This window comes from Microcebus murinus, chromosome 28 (genome assembly GCF_040939455.1).
Source record: "Microcebus murinus isolate Inina chromosome 28, M.murinus_Inina_mat1.0, whole genome shotgun sequence".
NCBI classification, from domain to species: Eukaryota; Metazoa; Chordata; class Mammalia; order Primates; family Cheirogaleidae; genus Microcebus; species Microcebus murinus.
The window spans coordinates 5,343,124-5,368,324 of NC_134131.1; the positions used below are offsets into that span (position 1 = coordinate 5,343,124).

Here is a 25,201-nt window from a genome sequence, read left to right on the forward strand (position 1 = left end):
ACTCCTGGCCTCAAGTGATCCTCCTATCTTGGCCTCCCAGAGTGCTGAGATTACAGGCATGAGGCACTGCACTCAGCTTTCTTTTAATTTTCTACATATATATGACTAATTCAGCCCCAAATTTTAGTTGTTTAACATCAGTTTTATGTTTTAAAAAATCTCTTGTGGAGCCTGCTTAACTGCTCCGCTCTAGACTGGTTGCTCTCCAGACCTGCCTTAATCTTAACATTTTATGGTGAAGATGGAAATCCTACCATGTTATGATGATGAAAGGTCTCCCTTCATCATATCCTGAAATTTGCTTTTTTGTGTTGGATCCTCAGCTTTCTAGATACCATATCATGCTCTTTGTGGTTTAAGTCATTGTTGTGGTGACATGAGAGAAGGCACAATAGCAACTACTATTTTTTGTAATTTCCGTGTTTGAAAATGTGTTTATTCTGCCCACTTAGTTAATTGGTAGCTTGGGTATATAGGTTGAAAATAATAGTCTTTTAGAAATTTGGCTGGGCATGCTGGCTTGCGCCTGTAATTCTAGCACTCAAGGAGGCTAAATGGAGAGGATCACTTGAGCTCAGGAGTTTGATGTTACAGTAAGCTTTGATGATGTCACTGCACTCTAGCTGGTGTGACAGAGCGAGACCCTGTCTCAAAAAAAAAAAGAAAGAAATTTGAAGGAATTTTTCATTGCTTTTTCATGACAGTGGTTAAGGCTTTGTGATCCGATTTATATCCCTGCAATTTTGTAGAATCTTCTCTTTAATTTCAGAATTATGCAGTTTTACTGCTATGATGTGCTTTGCTGTGGGTCTGTTAACCCATGTGCTGGCCACTCTCAGTAATTCTTGCCAGCTTTCTCAATTTGAAAACTAGTATCGTTTAATTCTGGGAATTTGTCGGTTGATTGATTGAGACAAAATATGCATAACATGAAATTTAATATTTTTTAAAGCCATTACGTATGTACTGTTCAGTGGCATTATGTATATTTGCAATGTTGTGTAACCATTATCACTGCTCATGTCCAGAACTTTTGAATCATCCCAAACAGAAATTCTGTACCCATCAAACAATAATTTGCCATTCTTCCTCTCAGTCCCTGCCTATTCTCTGTGTCTTCGAGTTTGACTGATTTTAGATACCTCATATACTGTGCAATATTTGTTCTTTTGTGTGTGGCTTATTTCACTTAGCATAATGCTTTTTAAAAAAAAATTGCTGTGCCCTTTGTAGAGAAGTGTATATAATGTTTTCAGTGTTCACCTGTTGGTGGATATTAGGATATAGGATATTAGGATTGTTTTCGGCTGTAGTGCTTCTGTGAACATTCGTGTGCAAATGTCTATTTGAGTCTCTGCTTTCACTTTTTGTATATACCTAGAAGTGGAATTGCTGGATCACATGGCAGTTCTTTTTTTTTTTTTTTTTTTTTTTTTGAGACAGAGTCTCACTTTGTTGCCCAGGCTAGAGTGAGTGCCGTGGCGTCAGCCTCGCTCACAGCAACCTCAATCTCCTGGGCTCAGGCGATCCTCCTGCCTCAGCCTCCCGAGTAGCTGGGACTACAGGCATGCGCCACCATGCCCGGCCAATTTTTTGTATATATTTTTTTAGTTGGTCAATTAATTTCTTTCTATTTTTGGTAGAGACGGGGTCTCGCTCAGGCTGGTTTCGAACTCCTGACCTTGAGCAATCCGCCCGCCTTGGCCTCCCAAAGTGCTAGGATTACAGGCGTGAGCCACCACGCCCGGCCCCACTTGGCAGTTCTGTTAAACTTTTTTAAGAACTGTTTTCCACATTGTCTGGACCATTTTACATTCCCATAGCAATGCACAGGGCTCCAGTTTCTCCATATCCTTACTAATGCTTCTTATTTTCCATTTGGGGAAGTGTTTTTTTTTTTTTTTTTTTTTTTGTTTGTTTTTGTTTTTGTTTTTTTTTTTTTGAGACAGAGTCTCACTTTGTTGTCCAGGCTAGAGTGAGTGCCGTGGCGTCAGCCTAGCTCACAGCAACCTCAAACTCCTGGGCTCGAGTGATCCTTCTGCCTCAGCCTCCCGAGTAGCTGGGACTACAGGCATGCGCCGCTATGCCCGGCTAATTTTTTTTTTTTATATATATATATCAGTTGGCCAATTAATTTCTTTCTGTTTATAGTAGAGACGGGGTCTCGCTCTTGCTCAGGCTGGTTTCGAACTCCTGACCTTGAGCAATCCGCCCGCCTCGGCCTCCCAAGAGCTAGGATTACAGGCGTGAGCCACAGCGCCCGGCCAGGGGAAGTGTTTTTGATTCAAAATAATCATTGATTTCATCTCCATTCTCTATGTTTTTATTTATTTTTTAAACTCTGGTCATTTAGACTTTGGACCTCTCATTCTACTATTTAATTTTCTGATTTACTTTCATCATTGAATGAGGCTTTTTGTGCGAATTTTCCAGGTGTTGAGAAAACTCCCTGACTATAATTACTCAGGATTCCTATCAGTGATTTGGGCATATTTTCTCAAATTTCTTCATCTTCAAAAATCCTAGCTTTGTTTGACAACTAGGAGTATTTCTTTTTGAATAACTATTTTTGGAGAGATGGAACTGCAGCAAGCTATAGTTCGTTTTTAAAAATATTTCCAAACACTGCTGGACATTGGCCTGGGCAAAGATTTTTTGGTAAAACCTCAAAAGCACAGGCAACAAAAGCAAAAATAGATAAATGGGGTTACAGCAACCTTAAAAAGCTACTGCACAGTAGTCAATCAACAGAGTGAAGAAACAGCCTATAGAAGGAGGAAGATATTTACAAACTATTTAAGAAGGGTTTAATAACCAGAATGTGATACTTAATAGCAAAAAAAAAAAAAAAAAAAGGAAATCTGATTAAATAATAGGCAAGTGATCTGAACAGATTTTTCTCAGAAGATGACATACAAACAACCAGCAGGCATATGAAAACATTAGCATTATCAGGGAAATGCACATCAGAACCACAATGCAATATCATCTCACCCCAGTTAAATGGCTATTATCAAAAAGACAAGAAATAGCAGGGGATGGCAAGGATGCAGGAAACGGGGAATTCTAGTATAATGCTGGTGGGAATATAAATTAGTACAGCCACTATGGAAAGCAGCATACAGGTTCCTTAGAAAACTGTAACTATATCTACCATATGACCCAGCATTCCCACTGCTGGGTATATATGCAAAAGTAAGGAAATAGGTACAGGCATTGCCCAGATTATAGACAACCCAATTTACAGCGTTCCATATTTCCGAATGAATGGGCTTCCAAGGCTTTCTATGAGGATAATTTATAATTAAAGAATTACATTTATAATTTGGGAGCTAGTTTCTTCCACACATGTAAACAAACCCGAATGGCATAAGTGGTTCATTGGGGCAGCTTCTTTATGCTAGCAGCTAGTCTCATAGATGGATAGAGAAACAGCTGATAGAAACTGAAGAACATAAAGAATCAGGGGATCTAGAACCAAGAAAGTTTATGACAAAAGAATTAGCTGAAGCCTTTGGTCTCATTGAAGCAAGATTTGCTAAACTTGAGGACCAAGTTCCTAACATTGAGCGGTTTATAAAGGTTTACTGTGGAGTTATTGAGACCGTCAGCCGCTACAAGGCTATTTATGATGAAAAAAAGAAAAAGGCTGTGCAGACAACCCTAGATACCCTTTTCAAGAAATGGACTTCAGTGGTAAACCCTCCTCCTCCAGCAACAGAATCAAATCCTGATTCTCCAGCACCCACTCTCCTCTCCCCGTCTCCATCATCATCTTCCAATTAATGGTAGCCTGCCTTGCCTCAAAATGCCCCTTATAGTAAGCAAGATGGTGATGCAGCATTAGGTGAGTGTTAACCTTTAATATTGATTTTTGAAATGCCTCCTGTGTATGACTTTGTTTTTGTTCTGTTTGTTTGAATTAAAAGAAAGCACAGTTCCTGTAACTTACTGTTCAGTACAGGCTGTTATTATTATAGTATTGTACTGTATGATTATCACATATGAGCCATCATGTAATTACGATTGTTATTATTACTACCATATATGCGCTGTTCATCAGGGATCCAAATTACATACAAATCTGACATAAAGACATACTGAGGAACATAATCTTGTCCATAACCTGGAGATATCAAAGAGATATCTGCGCCTCCTGTGTTATTGCAGCACTGTTCATAATAGCCAAGATACGGAATCAACCTAAGTGTCCATCAGTGAATGAAAAAATATTGTATATATACACAGTAGATAACTATTCAGACATCAAAAGAATAATATGTGTTTTGCAGCAACGTGGATGGAACTGGAGATCATTGTGTTAAATGAGCCAGGCACTGGAAGAAAAACATCACATGTTCTCACCCATATGTGGGAGTTTAAAAACACAAAAGTTGATCTTATTTAGGTAGAGAGTAGCATGATAGTTATCAGAGTCTGGGAAGGGTTGGAGGGCCTAGGATGAAGAGAAATAGGTTAATGGGCACGAAAATAGTTAGAAGGAGTAAGTTCTAGTATTCAATAGCATAGTAGGGTGACTGCAGTTAATGATTTATTGTATATTTCAAAATAACTAGAAAAGATTCGAAATGTTTCCAAGACAAAGAAATAATAACTGTTTGAGGGATGGATATCCTACGTACCCTGATTTGATCATTACACACTTATATGCATGTATCAAAATAACACATGTACCCCATAAATATGTACAATTACTAAGTATCAATAAAAAATGTTTCCAATGTATCTTTTTAGTTTTGTCATATGTAGATGGAGATTCCCAGGAATGGTTATCCATATAATAGTCTTGATATGTTCCTTTTCCATGTATTCAGACAATTCTTGAACCAAAGTACAAATTGTTCTTGCAGTAGGTACTTTGCTTTTAATGATTATTTTTTCTTCTCTTGAGAATATGTGATATAGAAAAATGGTTTCTAAGTAATTATGTACCTATTTGATTGGTAATTTCAGAGTAGCACATAACTCTGGGCAGTATTTCAAAATATAATTTAAAAAGTCAGTATATAAAATTACACAAAAAAGATAAGTAACAAAATATTAAAAGCCAGTGTTGTAAACACTGTTAATACTTTGGGTCTCACCTTCAAACTCAAGATTCTCTAGGATAAAACCTTTGTACTAAAGTGTACAGTGTTCTCTCACCACCTATGGGTGTGTGCCAACTCATTTTTATACCTCAATAACAGAAATTTTAAGCCTTAAGCCTCCCTTCCCTTCCTGACAGGGTCTACCTTTGTCACCTGGGCTAGAGTGCAGTGTCCTGACCATAAACTCCCGGGCTCAAGTGATCCTCCTCCCTCAACCTCCTAAGTAGCTAAGAATACAGAAATGCACCTTGAGGGCCAGCTGGTTTTTCTATATTTAGGAGAGATGGGAGTTTGCTCTTGCCAGGCTGGTCTTGAACTCCTGGCCTGAGGCAATCCTCCTGCCTGAGCCTCCTGAAGTGCTAGGATTATAGGCATGAGCCACCTCTCCTGGCCCCTCCATCTTTCTTAATACATAGAAGAGCATATCCAAGAAAAAAAATATGGTTAGCTCTTCACAGCACATTATCCTGTACTACTGGAAGAGATTCATGAAATAGATTTTAATGCCAATGAGTATTTATTTATTTTTTAATTGAATGATCTACATTTTAGAATTTCTCTTCCCCTCTTTTTTTTTTTTAATATATCCACCTGCTATTTTATCCCTCAAATTTGTGAGACTTTGATCTTGCAATTCTAATTTTCCAGCCATATTATTTTTCAGGAACCAGTGTACTTCTCAACAAGAGAGATTGTGTATTGCAGTGATTCTCAAGCAGGGGCAATTCGTGCCCCCTCCCAGTTCATTTGGCAGTGTCTGGAGACATTTTGGTTGTTCCCACTTGGAGTGGTCGGGTGCCTCTGGCACCAAGTCCATGGAAGGTAGGGACGTGGCAGATAGCCTACAATGCACAGGACAGGCCATCGAAACTCAGGACTCTCCGGCCCAAAGTGTTACTCGTGTTGAGTTTGAGAAACTCAGTTATTGTCGATACTAAGCCTTTTCTCTTTGCTCTACTTAAGTCCAATCCCTTTACATTTCCTTTTTCTATTCTTACCCTGTTGTGGTCCAGCATAAAGTCCAGACTTTGTCATGAGGCCTTTCCTTGATGGGCTCTAAACCTACATCGTGATCTTTTTTGAGGTTCTGTGGTACCATCACTTAAATCCCTGCAATTAATAGTTTATGATGTCTTATTTTCTACTTGTTTAAAATCTGTATATCTTGTTTTCCAAACTTAATTCTGTTAGTGAAGGATAGTCTTATATTTCTTTAGGACCTCCCAACTGCTGTTAACCTTGATGTTGTGGACTGATTTGGTAGCATGAAATATAAAGGGTCTGAGGGCCGACCTAGGCTCTGGCAAATGTGATATTGAAGGGGTGGACTGTCCTTGTTAATGCCAAGTAGAATTGGTATCAACTGGATTGTGGAAGAAGTGATAACAGTAGTGGCAAAAGTGGTGAGAGAAGAGTGACTTCCCAGTAGCAGGGAAGAAAGTAGATCCATTAAGCTAGTGCTTATTGAAAAACGCAGTCCTTTGTGTAGGCTGTCTTCAGCCTGGGCCATACTGTTTGTTAGAGGAGATAAATCTTGGTTCAGCTGCTTATGTGGAAGGGAAGGGAAGGGTCTATGTTGGTATATTAATAGATTTTTCTTTGGTATATTAATAGATTTTAGGGATCTAGAAGTAATGGCTCAAAGGCTAAGAATTAAGTCAAATTAACCAGAACACACTCACTGTTGGACTTTTTGTTTCAGCTGGTAGGGAGAGGTGGGTGGGTGGATAGAAATTTGAATCTTTAGGCACGTTAGAATCCTTATCATAGATATATAAGTTGCCAAGAAAGAAACCTAAGTTTATGCTGAACTATTATCTGAAAATTTGTGTTACCTTCTGAAGCTTCCTTTCTATCCGATTGGATCTTTTATGTGTACAACCATCATTAGATAGCACGCTAACGTGAAAAATTCACTTTCAGTGGCAAATACTTTTTTTTTAGGATTTGTGTCAGAATTTTACTGCTGTGGAGCAGGTACCATGCCATCTTCAGATGAGCTTCTGAGCAAGAAAACATGTAACACTTCAAAGATAATTTCAAAATAGGAAAAATTAGAAATATCTTAGTGTCACTTCAACATTTATGTCAACAATACTTATTAACTTTGAAGCAGCCAGTACAAAATGAGAATCCAAAAGTTTATATTAATACTTGTGTCACATAGTAATTTACTTTTTCCATGATAACGTAAGAGTGAGCAAAGACAAATAATTTTAAAAGGGTGGGGATGTGGGCAGTGGTTCTTAACTGGGCACAATTTTTGTCTTCCAGGGAACATTTAGCAATGTTTAGAGACACTTATGGTTGTCACAACTTGGGGTGGATGGGTGTGCTACTGCTTTCTAGGGGGTTGACGCCGGGATGCTGGTTAATATCCTGTGTTACACAGGGCATGCCCCATGACACAGAGTTACCTGGCTCAAAATGTCAGCAGTGCTAAAGTCGAGAACCCAGGATGAAGGGTTGCAAAGGCCCTGCTAACACAGGGAACAAATGCACTGTGGCCAGCAAACATAGGTAAAGAGTCAATATTACTAGCAATGAAGAAAATGCAGACTACTTGTATCAAGTTGACAGGATTTTTGAAAGATTACAGTACTCCAATTTAAATAGGTATTTCTGTATACTGATGACACTATAAATAAAGTAAGTGGTACTTTGTGTCTGGGGAGTTACTGAAGATCTAATCCAATGTTTTGATGTGTATACTTCATACTTTTTTTTTAATTTCAGCATATTATGGGGTTACAAATGTTAAGGTTACGTATATTGCTCATGCCCACCCTCCCCCCTTGAGTCAGAGCCTCAAGTGTGACCACCCCCAAACGTTGCACATCTCACTCATTGTGTGTCTATATACCCATCCCCGCCTCCCCCCTCCCACCTGCCCAACACCCGATAAATGTTACTCCTATATGTCCACTTAGGAGTTGATCTGTTAATACCAATTTGCTGGTGAGTACATGTGGTGCTTGTTTTTCCATTCTTGAGATACTTCACTTAGTAGAATGGGTTCCAGCTCTATCCAGGAAAATACAAGAGGTGCTAGATCACCATTGTTTCTTACAGCTGAGTAGTACTCCATGGTATACATAGACCACATTTTATTAATCCACTCATGTATTGATGGGCACTTGGGTTGTTTCCACAACTTTGCAATTATGAATTGTGCTGCTGTAAACATTTGAGTGCAGGTATCTTTTTCATAAAGTGACTTTTGATCTTTTGGGCAGATGCCTAGTAGTGGAATTGCTGGGTCAAATGGTAGATCTACTTGTATCGCTTTGAGGTATCTCCGTATTACTTTCCACAGAGGTTGAACTAGTTTGCAGTCCCACCAGCAGTGTAGGGGTGTTCCTCTCTCTCCGCATCCACGCCAGCATTTGTTGTTTGGGGACTTTTTGATAAAGGCCATTCTCACTGGAGATAAGTGATATCTCATCGCAGTTTTGATTTGCATTCCCCTGTACTTCATACTCTTGACTACTTTTAATTGTAATGAGCTAGAAGTGACCTAAATTTTTTAAAAAATGGTGGTGGTTAAATTATGTCACAAATGTGTGTTGTAATTAAAAATCTTGGTTTCAAAGACTGTCCCGTGAAAGTATCTGCAGTGAATAAGGTGGGGGATAAAGGGGCGCTGGACTAGATGTCAGATAAGTGGAATAGAATGTAGTTTGAAAAAAATACTTTAGTAATGATTGCTGACTGCAGATCATGGGTAATTTTAATTTTTTAATTATATATATGCATTTTTTTCAGTTTCACCTGGTTCTTAGTGTGTGTATAATTATCTGTATTCTCACTTTTCACAATGACTGTACTGTTAATATAATCAGAAAAGGAAAAAATCATGTTATTTCTTCTATTTTTAAACTCTAGTAAAATTTTGGAGTAGTCCTAATAGTTCTGAGACTATGACTAGTGAGTAATTTGTCTTTTACCATATACCAGTTTTCACGTACATGTGGGTCTGCTTCTGGGCTCTCTTTTCTGTTCCACTGATGTATTTTAATGTTCCATTAATCAGTAAAATATAGGATGATGTGGTATGCTAATGTAAAAAGAACCCTCACTTGTTTGGGGCCCCACTTGTAGAGGTTTTCTGAACTAGTAATTAGTATTTTATATGTCATGATTTTTGTAAGTGATACACATGTTCTTATTTTTGTCATTTTTTACTTATTTAATATCCAGATTAAATTTACCTGTTTGTTTGCCTAAGTCATATAATTAAGTCTTCTGATTCAAATATCTGCTTTTTGAAGATTGTTACATAAACCTGTCACCTTTAATGAGTGATCAGCTCCATTAGATTTTATTTATTCATTCTCATATTCCTCTTTGATGTTTACAAATGATGCATGCAGTGTTTGATGTGCCCTTGGAGTAGGTGGTAGTAGCAGTAGAGCTCTCCGGTGCTTGCTTATGTTAGCTCCCCCACGATTTTGTGCGGAGTAGCGATTGGGCTGCATAGAGTAATCTTCATAGAATTTGGAGTGGTAAGAGGCAACAAGTTAAGGTCGTGGTCACTGGCCATTAAATTGTTGTAATACCAGTTGGGAAAGGAAAAGATGAATTTTCTGTCCTTGAGCCTCTGAAAAATACCATTAGCCTTTAGAGAATTGTGAGGGAAACATGTTTTAATATGGACTTAAGAGTTTCTGTGGTGAAAAAAGAATAGGTCAGTGTGGAGTTTTAGCAGGATACATTTATTAGAGCTGTAAGCTGTAATGTCTTCCTAAAGGAGAAAACTGCAAAAGGGAAAAATGGAAGGGAAAGTGAAGAAATGGAAGTAAAGAGAGATGAGGCTACTTAAAAAAATTAATGGGTAATGGAATTTCAGCAAATTCTTGAGCTAATTTCAGCAAAGATTTGAATTCTGGATATGTGTTTTATTTCGAGGGGAAGTTGATTCCGAAGGTGAAAATGTATTTCATGAGCATGTTTAGAATTTCATTTTGATATTGAAAACAAGGGCTTTTTAAAATTGTTCTTTTCCTAGTTTCTATTCATCCAGTGAGTACATTTCCTAAGAATATTATTTTTGTTGCCAAATTTTTAGTATTTGCTCATGGCCTGTTTTTGTGCCTGTATTATATAACTTTTGGGGAAGCATTTTCTGTTTTTGTTTTCATCAAATAGCTGTATTCCAACAAAAAGCTGTATCTTTCACATTTTATGGAGGCTTTTTTCCCATCTGTATGTGGTATAGTATCACTTGAATTGCATCTCTTGAATCTAATTTAAAATAACTCTGCTTGATGCATTTGAAAGTTAAAATACCATGTGTGGGCAATTCATGTTCAGTTTATAGGACTTAACCCTTTGCACTTGCTTGCTTTTTTCTCTTGCTGCCACCGATGCTAACCGTGTCGAGTCATACTCGACATCCGAGTGCAAAGGGTTAATTCCTGTTTCATGAATAAGTGTCATAGAGTCTTCAAAGCACTCCATAATTTCCCTTAACTGAAGTCCTTCACTTCATTTCTGGCTATTCTTGTTAATGCCCTTTTCTGGGATCTCATGGATGTCATGCCAAGTGGTTAATGGAAAGATGGGGTTAAAAAACAAACCTTGTACATACGGAAATCTAAACTCAGAACATTCTGAATAGTGGGTGATTATTAATAAAACTATAAATAAGGAAATGAAAAGTATGGGAACTCCTATTTCAGTATAAACTTCCCCGGTGTGTTTAGGTATTAATTAAGTGCATGTAGGGAGTCTCATAAAATCGAAAGCTAAATTTTAGGAGCTGTTGGCAATTGTATATTAACCAGAAATTAATATTGGCATATCAAAAATTATAATGTGTGCTGCTTCTGTTTGTTAAACCTCAAATTTCCCTATCCAAAATAGACTAGGGAAAGTAGGAAAAAAGTAATCATGCAAATAGCTTTTAGTGATCATCTTGACCAGTTTTAAAAATAATAATAATAAATTTTAGACACCATATACTTCACTCATTTAATAGGATGGAATTGTTGGTCACATTGTCAGTTCTACATTTAACTTGCTGAGGAACTGCTCAAATATTTTCCAAAGCATCTGTACCATTTTACCTTCCAACAGGCCGTGTATATGAGATTTCCAGTATCCCCACATCTTGTTTTTTATCCATCTTTTTGACTATAGCCACCCTGGTAGGTGTGAAATTGGTGTCTCATTGTGGTTTTGACTTGCATTTCCCTAATAGATAATAATGGTGAGCAACATCATGTTTATTGGCTATTCGTGTAACTTCTTTGATGTATGCCTATTTAAATTTTTTGCCCATTAAAAAAAAACTTTTTATTGTAAAATACATATAACATAAACTTTACCATTGTAAGTATACAATTCATTGCTGTTAAGTGCATTCACAATGTTGTACAACCATCACTACTATCCCTTCTCAAAACTTTTTGTTACCCAGACTGAAACCATACACATTAAACAATAACTCCCCACACCTCCATCTGCTCAGCCCCTGACAATACCATTCTCCTGTCTCTGAACTTGACTGTTCTAGATACTTCATAGAAGTGGAATCATACAATATTTATTCTTTTGTGTCTGGCTTATTACATTTTGCACACTGTCTTCAAGGTTAATCCATGAGGTAGCATGTCAGAATTTCCATCCTTTTAAAGGCCGAACAGTATTTTATTTTATGTAATATATCACATTTTATCCCCTCGTCTGTTGATGGACAATTGGGGTTATTTTTACCATTTGGCTATTGTGAATAATATTGCTATGAACATTGGTGTTCAAGTGTCTGATTGAGTTCCTCTGAATTCTTTTGAGGATCTACCCAGAAATGGAATTGCTGGATATTATAAGTTTAGTGGTTTTTTTGTTTGTTTGTTTGATTTTGAGGAACCATTCTGTTTTCCATTGTGGCGAGAGTCTCACCAGCAATGCACAAGATTTCAGTTTCTCTACATACTTGCCAACCCCAATACTTGTTATTTGGTTTTTGGATAATAACCAACCTAATAGATGCGATGTTTTATTTCATTATGGTTTTGGTTTATATTTTCCTAAGATTAGTGATCTGAGTATCTTCTCATGTGCTTGTTGGCCATTTGCATATCTTCTTTGCAGAAATGTACAAGTACTTTGCCCATCTTTTAATTGGGTTGTCTTTTTTGGTTAAGTTGTAGGAGTTTTTTAATATTAACCACTTAACAGACATAAGAATTTCGAGGTATTTTCTCCCATTTCGTGGGTTGTCTTTTCACTCTATTGATAGTGTTGTTTGATGCACAACATTTTCAAGTTTTGTGTAGACCAGTTTATTTGTCACTTGTGTTTTTGGTGTCACACAGTATCTCTTTGTATCAACATAGATTGCTTTCAAAATGTCTTGGGATTGTAACAGGAGCCTTCCAAGTTCCTGATGAAGAATAAAAATTTTCCAAACTTTTAGTTTTTTGCTTGGAAGTTCACATTTTATCATTGGTAACAAGTATTTTCATCTGTTTCTTTTGAAATGTTAGGCTCACTTTATTAATTTTCAAGAACATGTCCACCACATTTTCCTGGTCTGTTAGCATTCTTTGTGTGGCAGCCCTTTCACATAAAAATGGTGTTCCGTGAAAAATGGCAGCTAGTTTAGTTGGCAGCAATATTCAAGAGATTTCCATGCCACTTTGATAAGCAGTATAAGTTCTTAAGTTCTTCTGTGTATATTTCTCATCTCGTGACACAGACTATTAAAAGATGTGTATTCAAGGATTGAGACTTAATAAAATTTGTAATTTTTCTTTATTACATTTTAAGTGAAACAGACTTTTTTTTTGTAAAACTATGAGAGGGTGGTGACGAAGAAGGTGATGACCACTACTGCTGGCAGTACAGTTTGGTGCTGTTGCCTTGATTCTTGGTAAATTGCCATCAGTTGTACCCACCATTGCTTTGGTACCTTTCGGTGCAAATGTCAACATAATGAAAAAGTCAGCTCTGTGACAATAGCTTTGACCTCTTAGACCACAATTTGAAAACTGCTGCCCTACTTAAGGGTTGCTGGATGGGATGGAAGGGTATTTACAGATTAGCATTCCCTTTATTTTGTGTAATTTTAAGTAGTCCACCACCTGCATAAGAGATTGATGTGCTGGTTCTGTCTGCCTGAGGAAATGGTTGGCATTCCTGATTCTTATATCTCCTGGAGGCTAGGCCATTCAGACAGATAAAATTATAAAATTGCCTGTTATATTAGTGGTAAAATGTGAGGGAAGAGGGATAGAAAGGTGTTTATATTAATTTAATGAAGACATGTGAAAATAAAACATAAGGGAATTGTGTATTTTCACTACACAAGTACTGGTTGGGTAAAACATATAACATGTACCTCTTAAGTGACAAAAGAACCTGAAAATACTCACTAAAAGAGAAAGAAAAAGGAGAAATTAAAGTTTATTCTGTTATTTAGCAGATGCAAGACAAGAAACTTTATTAATCCATGTAAGCATTACAGTTTGGATGTTAAGAGGTTAAGGGATGGATTCATTCTGACTTGCCTTAATGGAACACTAACAAGCACCTCCCTGGTTAGATTTGTTATGAGGGATAGAGTCAAAAAGAAATATTATTTTAAACATGCTAAGAATGGGACCTAGCACACCATAGGCTTTCAACCAGAGGTGGTTCATTTTAAAGGTTTTAATCAGAGATTTGGGTTTTGTTTAGGTCGGGGAAGTTGGATGGAACCAGCTTATAGCCTGTGAGATTGACCAGGCATGCCGATGCTTGCTCCTGAACAAAGACCTTCTCATTGCTGATTATTCACACTTAATTTTGTGTCGTGGTATATTCTGTATTTGTGCTCTGTGTTCAAGAATTGTAAAGCTACATGGTATTATATATTTTTTTAATTTTTTGGTTCTAGGATCCAGTGGTCCCAATTTAAAGGCTATTTTATTTTCAAACTGGAGAAAGTGATGGATGATTTCAGAACTTCAGCTCCTGAACCAAGAGGTCCTCCCAACCCTAATGTTGAATATATTCCGTTTGATGAAATGAAGGAAAGAATACTGAAAATTGTCACTGGATTTAATGGGTATGCACTTAAAATACTATTTTAAAGATTTAATTTATAGCAAAACTTTATAGATTTTCTTAAGTTTTAATGTGTCTGGTTGTTTGAGAATGGATTATACATTAAAATAAGTTTTGTTTCTTGTAGCATATAATACTTAATGATTTTTAGCTTACTTAGAAGGATTGAAAATATTTACAGTCCCTCCTCACCCACCTTTTAAAGAAACTAGAACTACCTTTATTGGTGTCAGTGACATTTAGATTTTAAATGGGCATGAAAGTGGAAACATTCGTTTATCAGGAAATATTTAAATTTTTTTTCTTGTTTTATATTTGGTATGTCTTTATACTTTGTATAGAACCTGTATGTCATTAAGAGAAGTTACATTTCTTTTAAAATGAAAAATAGCAATTTATAAAAGTATTCTACTTTTTTAGTAAGCTCTTATTTAGAAATGGTTTTGGAGTCTCCACTCTGTCACCCACCCAACAAGTAACCATTTTTTAGCCCTTTGTAAAACATTAAAAACACCAAAAGGACACTTTGTACTAAGATAAAACTGATCTTTAAAAAGAAGTTGCTGTGTCTCATATTCTGTCATTTAAAATTATTTCTTTTATTGAAGGTAAGAAATGTTTGTGAAGTTGAATTGTTCAGTATTTAGTTTGGCATTAACAGTTGGGGGTGTGGAATGACAATACCAAATATAATGAGTTGTGGGTATGCTAACCAATGAATTCATAGTTAGAGGCAGATTTTATTTGAGGGGGCTTTCAGTTGTATTTTTCGGTGGCATAAACGATCTGATTCTAACCTTCAGGTATTTCATTACATGGGATTTGAATCACAATAGTGTAATCCAATTAAACCCTTTGTTATTAATATATTCTGTTTTTAAGTTTAGGAATTTTACTTAAAATATCAAACCCTTATGCCTTTAGTATCAGACCTCCTTTGGCTTAAGGTCTCATACTAAAATGCTTTTCGTGGGGGAGAAACTATAGCTTTTTGTCTTTGAGGATCCATTAATTATAGTTACTTCAGGAGGTCTGGAGTGAAAAAAAGAGTTATTTTCTTTGTACTGTTGAAGTTATTTAACCACATGCATACATTTCCTTATTAAAAAAAATTTTTAAGCAGCACTTATGCAGAAGAAGACACGTGCTGTGTTCTAGAAGAGAAGTATGTTCTGTATGATTTACTATTGAACTGAATGAATGTGTTAAAGATAAGAATAGTACTTTTGGAGATATTTATAAATTGTATGTAAATAGTACTTAAGACATGATAGTGACTCATCTTTTATTTCAATAAATTACAGCTACTATCAAAAATAAGAGTTAAGGTTAAATAGGTCAAATTATACCACTGAGAATATTAACCTAATTTACTTGTGATTTTTGAATTAGTAATAAAGAATACCATTTTCAATTCTTTCAGATTAAGTTGGGCTAGATACAGATATAGGTAATGTATATTTAATAGGTTATTAAGTAAATCTAAATGGTTGTCATTTCCTAATCTATAAATCAGTTCACCTATTTCAGAAAATGATTTGAACAGTGATCAAATGCCTAAGTATACTTGAGTATAATTGTTTTTAAAACATTTTCCATCTTTGAACTGTATGGGTTTTTTTGTTTGTTTTGAGACAGAGTCTCACTCTGTCATCCTGGCTAGAGTGTAGTGGCCTCATCATAGCTCACTGCAACCTCTCAAACTCTTGGGCTCAAGGGATCCTCCTGCCTCAGACTCCTGACTATATATAGGTGCATGCCACTACTCCTGGCTAATTTTTCTGTTTTTAAGAGGGAGGGTCTAGCTCTTGCTCAGGCTGGTGTGGAACTCCTGGCCTCAAGCGGTCCTCCCAAAGTGTTAAGATCACAGGTGTGAGCCACCACGCCTTGCATTTTTAACTTAAATATTTTTAAAATTTTGATTTTTCAGAATGGCAGTTTATGAATCATTTTCTCTCTAATCAGGCAGAATCTAAGTCTTAATCAGATACGTTAAGATTTTTCAGTTTTTAATTTGTCCTTTTTTGTCTGATTGACAATAGATTGGTATGTTGAAACATGTCTGTAACCTTTTTCAATTTTTGTGTTTTGAATGTATGTAAATTAGTTTTAAAAATATTTACTAAGAAATAGCATTTTGTTCACTTTCAACCAATTTGAGGGTTTGTCTTTTATAATATACTCTTCCTCTCATTTATAATAGGTCATCTTTAAATTACAAAATGATATATGTTCATGCTTTCTTTTTTTTTTTTTTTGAGACAGAGTCTCACTCTGTTGCCTGGGCTAAAGTGCCATGGTGTCAACCTAGCTCACGGCAACCTCAGGCATGCTAATTTTTTCTATATATTTTTAGTTGGCCAATTAATTTCTTTATATTTTTGGTAGAGACGGGGTCTTGCTCTTGCTCAGGCTGGTCTTTAACTCCTGAGCTCAAGTGATCCTCCTGCCTCAGCCTCCCAGAGTGGTAGTACACAGGCGTGAGACACCACCCCCTGCCATGTTCATGCTTTTCCCTAAATGTCATAGAACTAAACAAAGAAAAGAACGAAAGTAGAATCATGTATGCTAGTTGTATTTCTCTTTTAGAGCTTTAACATCTTCTTTATGCCAGTATATTTAAAGCTACATCTTTTGTGTATTTATTTGAAATGGCTGCATTGTTTTCTGTTATGTGAATAGGCTACAATTGCCCCTGTCCTAATTCGTGGGGCGTTCATCTTTTGGCTATTACGAGCAATACTTGTATCCTTGTACATATCTTCTTTTGTTGATGAATATCAAGTATTAAATATATATATAGATTGTTGCTTTTTTAAAATATAGAATATACTAGGAAAAAGCATACACACACTTTAAATTTTTCCACTTATCAGTACTGCAGAGTTGACTTCACAGAATGTTCATTTATTCTTCCATGTGTATTAAGTGCAGATACTGTAATTCTTCAGTATTTGTATATATTTATGTTTCTTTGACTGCAAGTGAAATGGAACTTTTTTTTTTTTTGAGACAGAGTCTGACTCTGTTGCCCAGGCTAGAGTGCCGTGGCATCAGCCTAGTTCACAGCAGCCTCAAACTCCTGGGCCTCTGGGCTCAAGTGAACTTCCTGCCTTCGCCTCCAAGAGGGCTAGGGTTTTAGATATGAGCCACCACACCCGGCCAGGAACATCTTTTTATGTGCTTATAGTCTTTATGTGAATTGCCCTTTCATATCTTTTTTTTGTTTGTTTTATTATCTTTTAGTGATTTTTCTATTGGGAAGCTTTTGGGTTTTGTTTTGTTTTTTGCCTTTAATTTTAAAGGCTCTATGTTAAATGCTTCTAAGTATTTTGCCATAAAAAGATTATCCATTTTCCAAAATTGTTTTAGCATATGGTCAAAACATAAGTTTTCCCTCCTTGAAGTGGAAATTGTTCATTCACTTGTTTGCTTGATTTCCTGAACTCTGTAAGCTTCTGGGGAGCCTGGGAGATGGTCTTTTCCAAACAAGGCCTGGAAGAGTGCATGCTGGGACTCCGTAGATTCTCAAACATGTACAGTGTAAATGGATGGATGAATTAATTAATTAAAGGAATAAAAGCACATTAATATCTGTATTTAATGGGTCATGGAAGAATTACATAGTTGAATGCTTAAGATCTTTTAAAGTTTTTTAGTCATTTTCTTGTCCTTTTAAAATTACTTTTGAACTTTAAAATTTTATAGGAGAAGATGGATTTTAGCTACTCTCCAGAACCGAAGTTACAGTTTCTTAGGTGAGAAACACCAAAAATTGAAATTAACAGAAACTAAAAATTTGAATAAAATGGCCAATTAAAAGATATTTGTTGCCATCTTATGCCCTCTGCTTGGGATTATAATGGAAAAGAGTATATGGGCATACTCAGACCAGAGCCATTTATGGAAATCCTCTTCCTGTCAGAGACACCATGAATATAATTTAGAAATTGCTAGTAGGTAATAGTTCAATACTATGATATACAAAGAAGAATTTGGAGAGTTAGAGAGGATGCAAGTTACATTCCTGGTAGTTTAAGAAGAAACCATTTTGTGTCCTTTCAGTTATTTATGGTGGAAAAAGAATCAATATAAAAGTAAGCTAATCACATAAGTCTTGCCCCTCTCTTGTCAGTGCTGTTAGTGATCTCTAAGACCTCTCTAAAACCATTCTAAAACAGGCAGTAAGTCAGTCTCACTCCCTGTGAGTAGTAAACGAAAATAGCATTGCCATGTATGAGAGGGTTGGGGAAAAGTGAGCAGCCATCTGATTCCTAAGAATCTTTACATTGTCTGTAAGGCAGATACAGTCAGTCACAGTGCAGTACTGCTTATTACTGTCTTCTGGCATGGTAGGTGGTAGTCTTTCTGTCTTTCGAATTCCTTCCTTCCTTCCTTCCTTCCTCCCTCCCTCCCTCCCTCCCTCCCTTGTTGCCCAGGCTAGAGTGAGTACCGTGGCGTCAGCCTAGCTCACAGCAACCTCAAACTCCTGGGGCTCAAGTGATCCTCCTGCCTCAGCCTCCCGAGTACCTGGTACTACAGGCATGCACCACCATGCCCAGCTACTTTTTTCTATATATATTAGTTGGCCAATTAATTTCTTTCTATTTATAGTAGAGACAGGGGTCTTGCTCTTGCTCAGGCTGGTTTCGAACTCCTGACCTTGAGCAATCTGCCTGCCTCGGCCTCCCAGAGTGCTAGGATTATAGGTGTGAGCCACTGCGTTTGGCCAGAATTTCTTTCTTTCTTTCTTTCTTTCTTTTTTTTTTTTTTTTTTTTTTTTTTTGAGACAGAGTCTCATTTTGTTGCCCAGTCTAGAGTGGAATTTCTTGTTTAGTGTTATTTTAATGTACATGATCAACCAGATCTTGCTTAGTTTTGAAAAGTTTCACCTGATTGTTGTGTGTGTGCACACATGCATCTCTTACAAAGTTTTACACCCAAGAGGGTGCCACTTTATACTTTTTTAAAAAGTTACATATGAATCTATTATACTCTAAAATCTGATTTGGAGATATAAAACATATCCCTTTTTTGGTTTTGTATTGTTTGCCTTACAGTTAGTTGTAGGTTATTAAGGGACTGAGGGAATGGGTCCTTAGCCTTTTGTTGCTTTGTTCTCTGACTTCCTTGACCCAGTTTATTGCTTGCTGGATTTTCTGCTGCTCAAGTGGCTGTGAAAAATAGTTTTGTTTTGTTTTTTGTTAATTATTCATGTCAATATTTGTTGAGCATGTTGAATCTGTTAGTTAAAATGTACTTGCTTTCATTTTCTTTTACTTTCTCTTTCTCTTAGAATATTTAGTTGAGAGTTGGCATTATTTAACAGCCATCTCTCTATTCCCCACCTTGCCTTGTGGCAAGTTGGTAGTATAGTTTGATGTGATGTGCTCTCTAATAAAATTCTTAAAATTGAAAAGTGGGAACTAGCGGGAATTAAGTTTTTCTTGATACTTATATTTGATGAAAGCTAAATAACACTGCAGACTACGATAGGCATGCTAAGGGATGATTAAAAGCTTTAACAATTGCTGTAGATTAATTTGGGGTTGGGGAATAATACAGACATTTGTTTACCACGTTGTACATTAGGTACAATATTGGGTTTCCGTACTGTTGAAAGAGGCTAATTCTTCATTTTCTTTATTTTTTATACTTTGCATTTTACAATATTTTTAATAAATCTCAGAATTTCTGGCATTTGAGATATAAAATATGCATATGAATATGTATGTGCTTATTTATATAAATGTTGAAGCCTTAGTGCAGAAAGAGCATATTGCTACAAGTAAAGATACCACAGGATTCCAGTGGTATTTCTGACTTTGGTAAAACTTTTAAGAGTAAACAAAATTATAAACTTTCTCAGTCTTTAATAGCTGAGAGATTTAAGTTAGCTTCCACTTAAATAGTTAAAATCAGACTTAAGTATTTCTGTTAACTAAGGCACAGCCAATGCGACCATTTATAGGCAGAAGAGACATGGTAAAATCCACATCTTCATGCAAAAAATAAAAGCAAATGGCTATTTTGACATTTTTCTTAATAGAATGTCTGGTTTTATGTCATCTCTTCAGCTTTTATTCTAATAGCCTCTGTGTTATATATGTTATGTTCCTTTTTCATGAGAAAAATCGCTTATATAATATCAAGGTAAAGTAGTTAATTCTAAGATAAAAACGTCTGAATGAAATGTGCATTTTTTTGAGTGTTTTCTTTGCAACTGAAATACCTTGATATATATTCAGATTATTTTTGTGGCTTAATGATCATTTAATCAGATTAAGATAAATTTTAGACAAACTATAATCTGAGCTTCAAATATAAGAAATTATTTCTTTAGGGTTTAGCCTTACTGCTTAAAATTTCTTTTTTTTTTTTTTTTAAAAAAACATTGAATAGCTGCTTTATGCTTAGATGTCTTTCTCTGATATTCAGCAGCTTTCTTGGTGTTTGAATTTACATAGCTTTTAGGTATAGAAGTCTTTGGCTTTTTTTTTTTTGAGTGCTAACATATCACTTTCAGGTTAAGAAATACAATGTGAAATGTGTGATCCTCTTAATTAGGGTCAGTTCTTGGAATTAAAAGGAATATTTTAAAAGACAGTTATACTTTTAGTTTTGTTGGTCTTTGGACTATTCGTGCCTTTCTACATTATCTATTAGATGGTAGATGGAATCAGGATAATGATAGGAACTACGATTTATTGAACACTTTCTAAAACATATAAGGCACCATTATTTAATATATATTATACATTATGTCATATTTAGTCCTCATGATGATCATATAAGAAGTGCACTGATTTTCCAGACAAGAACATGGAGACTTGGGTAATTCAACATGGGCAAGGTCTCCTAGTGGGCTAGCAAGTTTAACACAAACAAAACTATTCTGCTTTATAATTTGTACAATAAAAGGTCAACAGCTTTCTGTAGCATTCCTGAGTAATACCTTTTTTTTTTTTTTCTTACATCTGTCAACCTGTAGGAACCTGAGTAATACCTTTTGATAGCACCTGTTACTTTCAGATCTTGTGTGGTTTTTTAAAAAAGTTTTATTGTATTTTGTAGGCACAATTTTTAAAATTTTGAAATGCTAGCTAGTTGTGTCATATTTTTTCAGTTCCTTATATAATTCTAGTTTTATATTTTACAGTGTGAGCAAATAAGATATCATTGCAGAGTAAACTGAGTACATTTTAAGTAACCCAAAATATTTTTCTACAAAGGTATCTGAAGTTTACAGTATACTTTTGCCAATGAACATCTCCCCATTCTCCTCCAAATTTAAGGATTCTGGTTCAGACTTTTCATTGAGAACAAGTGACATTCATGCTTAATACTCCTCCCCTCTAATTTTACTCTTCTTCTTAGCATGTGTGTCTTCATTAGGAAAAGGCTTAATATTTGGGGGGAATTAGAAAAAATTGTTTTGTGTGCTATCTCTAATGGAAAAATATCAGCAAACTTTTTCATATGGCTGTGCTAATGCATTCATTTTAGATTGGATTATTATTATGCCTGCTTTAGAGATGTACTTCACATTGTGTTCTCAGGGTTGTGCTTACTTGCTTGGCATACAGTTTATTCTATCTCCTCCATAGCACCAGGTACACAATTCTGTTAGCATTTGTAATTGTAATTATGTGTCTGTCTGCTGTGTTGTTGAGCAGGCATGGTATTTCTAGTTTATAGCAGGCTCTCATATTTGTGGAATAGATTAACAGTCCAAAAGTTAGAACTGTATGTAAAGAGACCTGTTGTCGAAATCACATTCATATTTCCAGTGGATGCTTTTATTTACAAGAAACGTTTGATTGTATCTTAGCCTGTTCACGTGAGGAAGGGGAGTATTGTGTGGCATTTTAGTGCCATCTATCGGATACTTGGTAAAATGACTGTAAAAGCTTTGAAAGTGTCTGAGAATGTAAGCTCATTTTATCATAGGCTGTTACTGCTGGCCTTGCTATGCACACAGACACCCCCACCCCTAAGCAGTATTACTGTTCACCAACACATACAGTATTAATAATTGGCTACAGGTGTACTTATATTTCTAAAGAAAATTAGCCAAAACATTTAGTGTAAATGTTAGACAGGGAGCTTAAAAATACTTGTCTGTTAAAACTAATTTTAATTTATGAGAAAATATTAGGTTTTGGTGTGGGAAAGAATTTTAGTTTGAAGGAAAGGCATAACTAGACAATACCTAAGTATTTTTTAGTTAAGTACTATTTGAATACCCAAATATGTGCTATTTTGTATATTTTCAATAACATATAAACTCTTTAATTGCAGTATCACTGTGAGATAATTAATGAAGAAATAGCTTAGGTGTGATGTGTGTTTAAGGTTTGAAGAGCCATGAACTAGAAGAGGAGCTAAGGTGCAGGTATACCACTAATATTCTGAAATCCATGATGACACTGGATTTCACATACGTATGTATGCAAATTATATAGTGAGTATGATATATGTGAAGAGCTCCTGCCCATAAGAAGCTTTCAGTCAAGGGTGAGAAAAGACAGACAATCAAGAAACATATTGTTTGTTACATATACAGCTTGGGAAAATGTGTAAACTTTTTTTTTGAGACAGAGTCTCACTGTATTGCCCTGAGTACAGTGCAGTGGCGTCAGCCTAGCTCACAGCAACCTCAGACTCCTGGGCTCAAGCGATTCTGCCACAGCCTCCTGAGTAGCTGGGACTGCAGGTGCGCCACGACACCCGGCTAATTTTTTTATTTTTGGTAGAGACAGGGTCTCCCTCTTGCTCAGGCTAGTCTTGAACTCCTGAGCTCAAGTGATCTTCCCGCTTCAGCCTTCCAGAGTGCTAGGATTACAGATGTGAGCCGCCGGCCTTAAACATTTTTTTTACATGGAGTTCTGAGTTTTATATATTAGCTATAGATTTCCAATTATGTGTTATCTTTGTAGGGATGAACAAAAGATGTGTGAGCTTACTGTCTCATGATTAGGAATGCCATTGGTGTGCTTTGTACTTCTCTTTTCCTTTTAAAATGATTCTCAGGTTTGTTTTTTTTTTAATTTTTATATTTATTCTTTTATTTTTTTCTTTATTTTGTTAGGCTAAAAGTCACTTGGATTCATATGACATGATTCTCAGTTTTGACAGTGTGCTTTAATCTGACTAGATTTTCAAAAGCAAGGATGAGTATTCTTTCTCAGGAACCCAAAGGAATTTCCTGTAGCAGTCATGATGAACATCAAAGAAGTTCTGCATTTCCAGTTGCTTCTGAATATTTGTGGAAGCAGGCAAACATTTCATCTTTTATTTCGTTCCCTGTCTTTTGGCAGAACAAAGTTTTCTCACTTTTAGGTTTGAATGCTACTTGAGAAAAGTTTAATGCTTGGACTTTCAAATATCTAAAATATCCATTTTCATATGAATAACATTTACTTTCATGTTTCCAAAATTTGTTGTAAATCTTATGCTGACTTTTATAAGAACATAAGTAAGAATAATGTTGATGCTAAGAATATGAGAACCAAGTGTAGTTTATCCAGTTAGAAAATAAACAACTATGATTTTATAAATTATATGTAGTTATAGTGGAAAGGACATGGGATTTGAAGTTAGAGAAACTGGATTTGAGGCCTGGCTCTATTACTCACTAGCTGCTTTTCCTGGTGGGGGAGAATATTGTGTTGAATTGCCTTTAAAAAATAAAGAATGTTGTGAATGTTAATTATTAATTTGAGGCTTTGTAATTCTCTTCATTAAGGAGAATAAATAAATCTCTATGGCAAACATTGAAGTCAGATTTATGTTTGTACTTTTTAGCTGCATTTGTCATACATGTGGCTCATTAACTTGCTATTTGAATGCTAATAGTTATGTGAGCTCAAAACTTTTTTCATAGTTATAAAATAATTTTAGTTCCATCTATGTCAGTTTTGTTTTTGCTTTGATCAAGTGAAAATTGAAGTGTGGTGAGAGTACTTGGTAAAGTTTAACCATAGATTCTTATAAAAATATTGAGTATTTTTGTGTATGTTTTACGTTTGATTTAACACATTGGTTGTATGTCAAATTTTAATAATGGAGCAGAACCTTATTTAAGACACTTTTTCATTGGAATCATTTGTCTTAGTCTAACCCATAACAAAATTATTTGTCGTTTTGTTTGAACACTTTAAAAGAAATCTTTGTGTACAGGGGAATGTTTGAGGAAAAGTTCCTGTATTTAAATAAACTCTAACGTGATTATCATTTGGGTTGCCTGTCATGTAAGCTTAAAATTGAATCATCAGGATTTAGGAGATTAATGTGTTTCTCAATCAGTTTTGAAATTTTCTTTCAATTTTGGGTGTTCTTTTTTTACTGCCTTTTCAAGCAAGAAAGAGAGAAGTTTTTTGTTGTTAAATAAAAAGACAAGTGTACTTATTGTCCTGTCTGTTTTTAAATGACTCATCCATTCATTTCCCTATTATAGCATTTTCTTTTGTAGCTTAACACGTAGGTAACTAGATAAAACTTTAACTAGCAAAGAAATAATATTCCTAATTCTCTTGATAATTAATGACCTCAAACTATAAAATTATATTCTTTTGCAGTATCCCTTTTACTATTCAGCGACTATGTGAATTGCTAACAGATCCAAGGAGAAACTATACAGGAACAGACAAATTTCTCAGAGGAGTAGAAAAGGTATTTATTTTTATTATTGGAATTATATTAAAGGTAGTAAAATAGATTTCATAAAAGAACGTTGAATCAGATCTGTTTTAGGCACCTTTTCTTGAAATAGGTTTTCCAGCCTACTTTGAATTTTTCCTGAGTTGTTTTCCAAGCTGTGTTCTATGTTTCAGAGAGGAATTTAATGGAAGGTGGCAGAGAGGGCTTGTGTGCTGATCATTTAAGCTTGGGGAAACCAGTTTATTACTTCTTGGAAATTCATTGTATACATAAACATATTAAAGGTTCTGAGAAGTTCTACAGTTGACATTTTAACTTTCTAATATAGAGTGTTTTGCAGACTTATTTACCTGTGGCATTCATTTTCTTAATTCTGG

At 35.6% G+C, this 25,201-nt stretch overlaps 1 protein-coding gene across 1 annotated transcript in view; it reads left to right on the forward strand.

Moving 5' to 3' along the window:
* Positions 1–25,201, forward strand: part of PPP4R2 (protein phosphatase 4 regulatory subunit 2) — a 63,126-nt gene that overhangs the window by 31,932 nt on the left and 5,993 nt on the right. The window contains exons 3-4 of the mRNA XM_012787414.3: positions 13,993–14,163; positions 24,743–24,836. Coding sequence (XP_012642868.2) covers positions 13,993–14,163; positions 24,743–24,836 — 265 coding nt within the window. The remainder of the gene's footprint in view (positions 1–13,992; positions 14,164–24,742; positions 24,837–25,201) is intronic.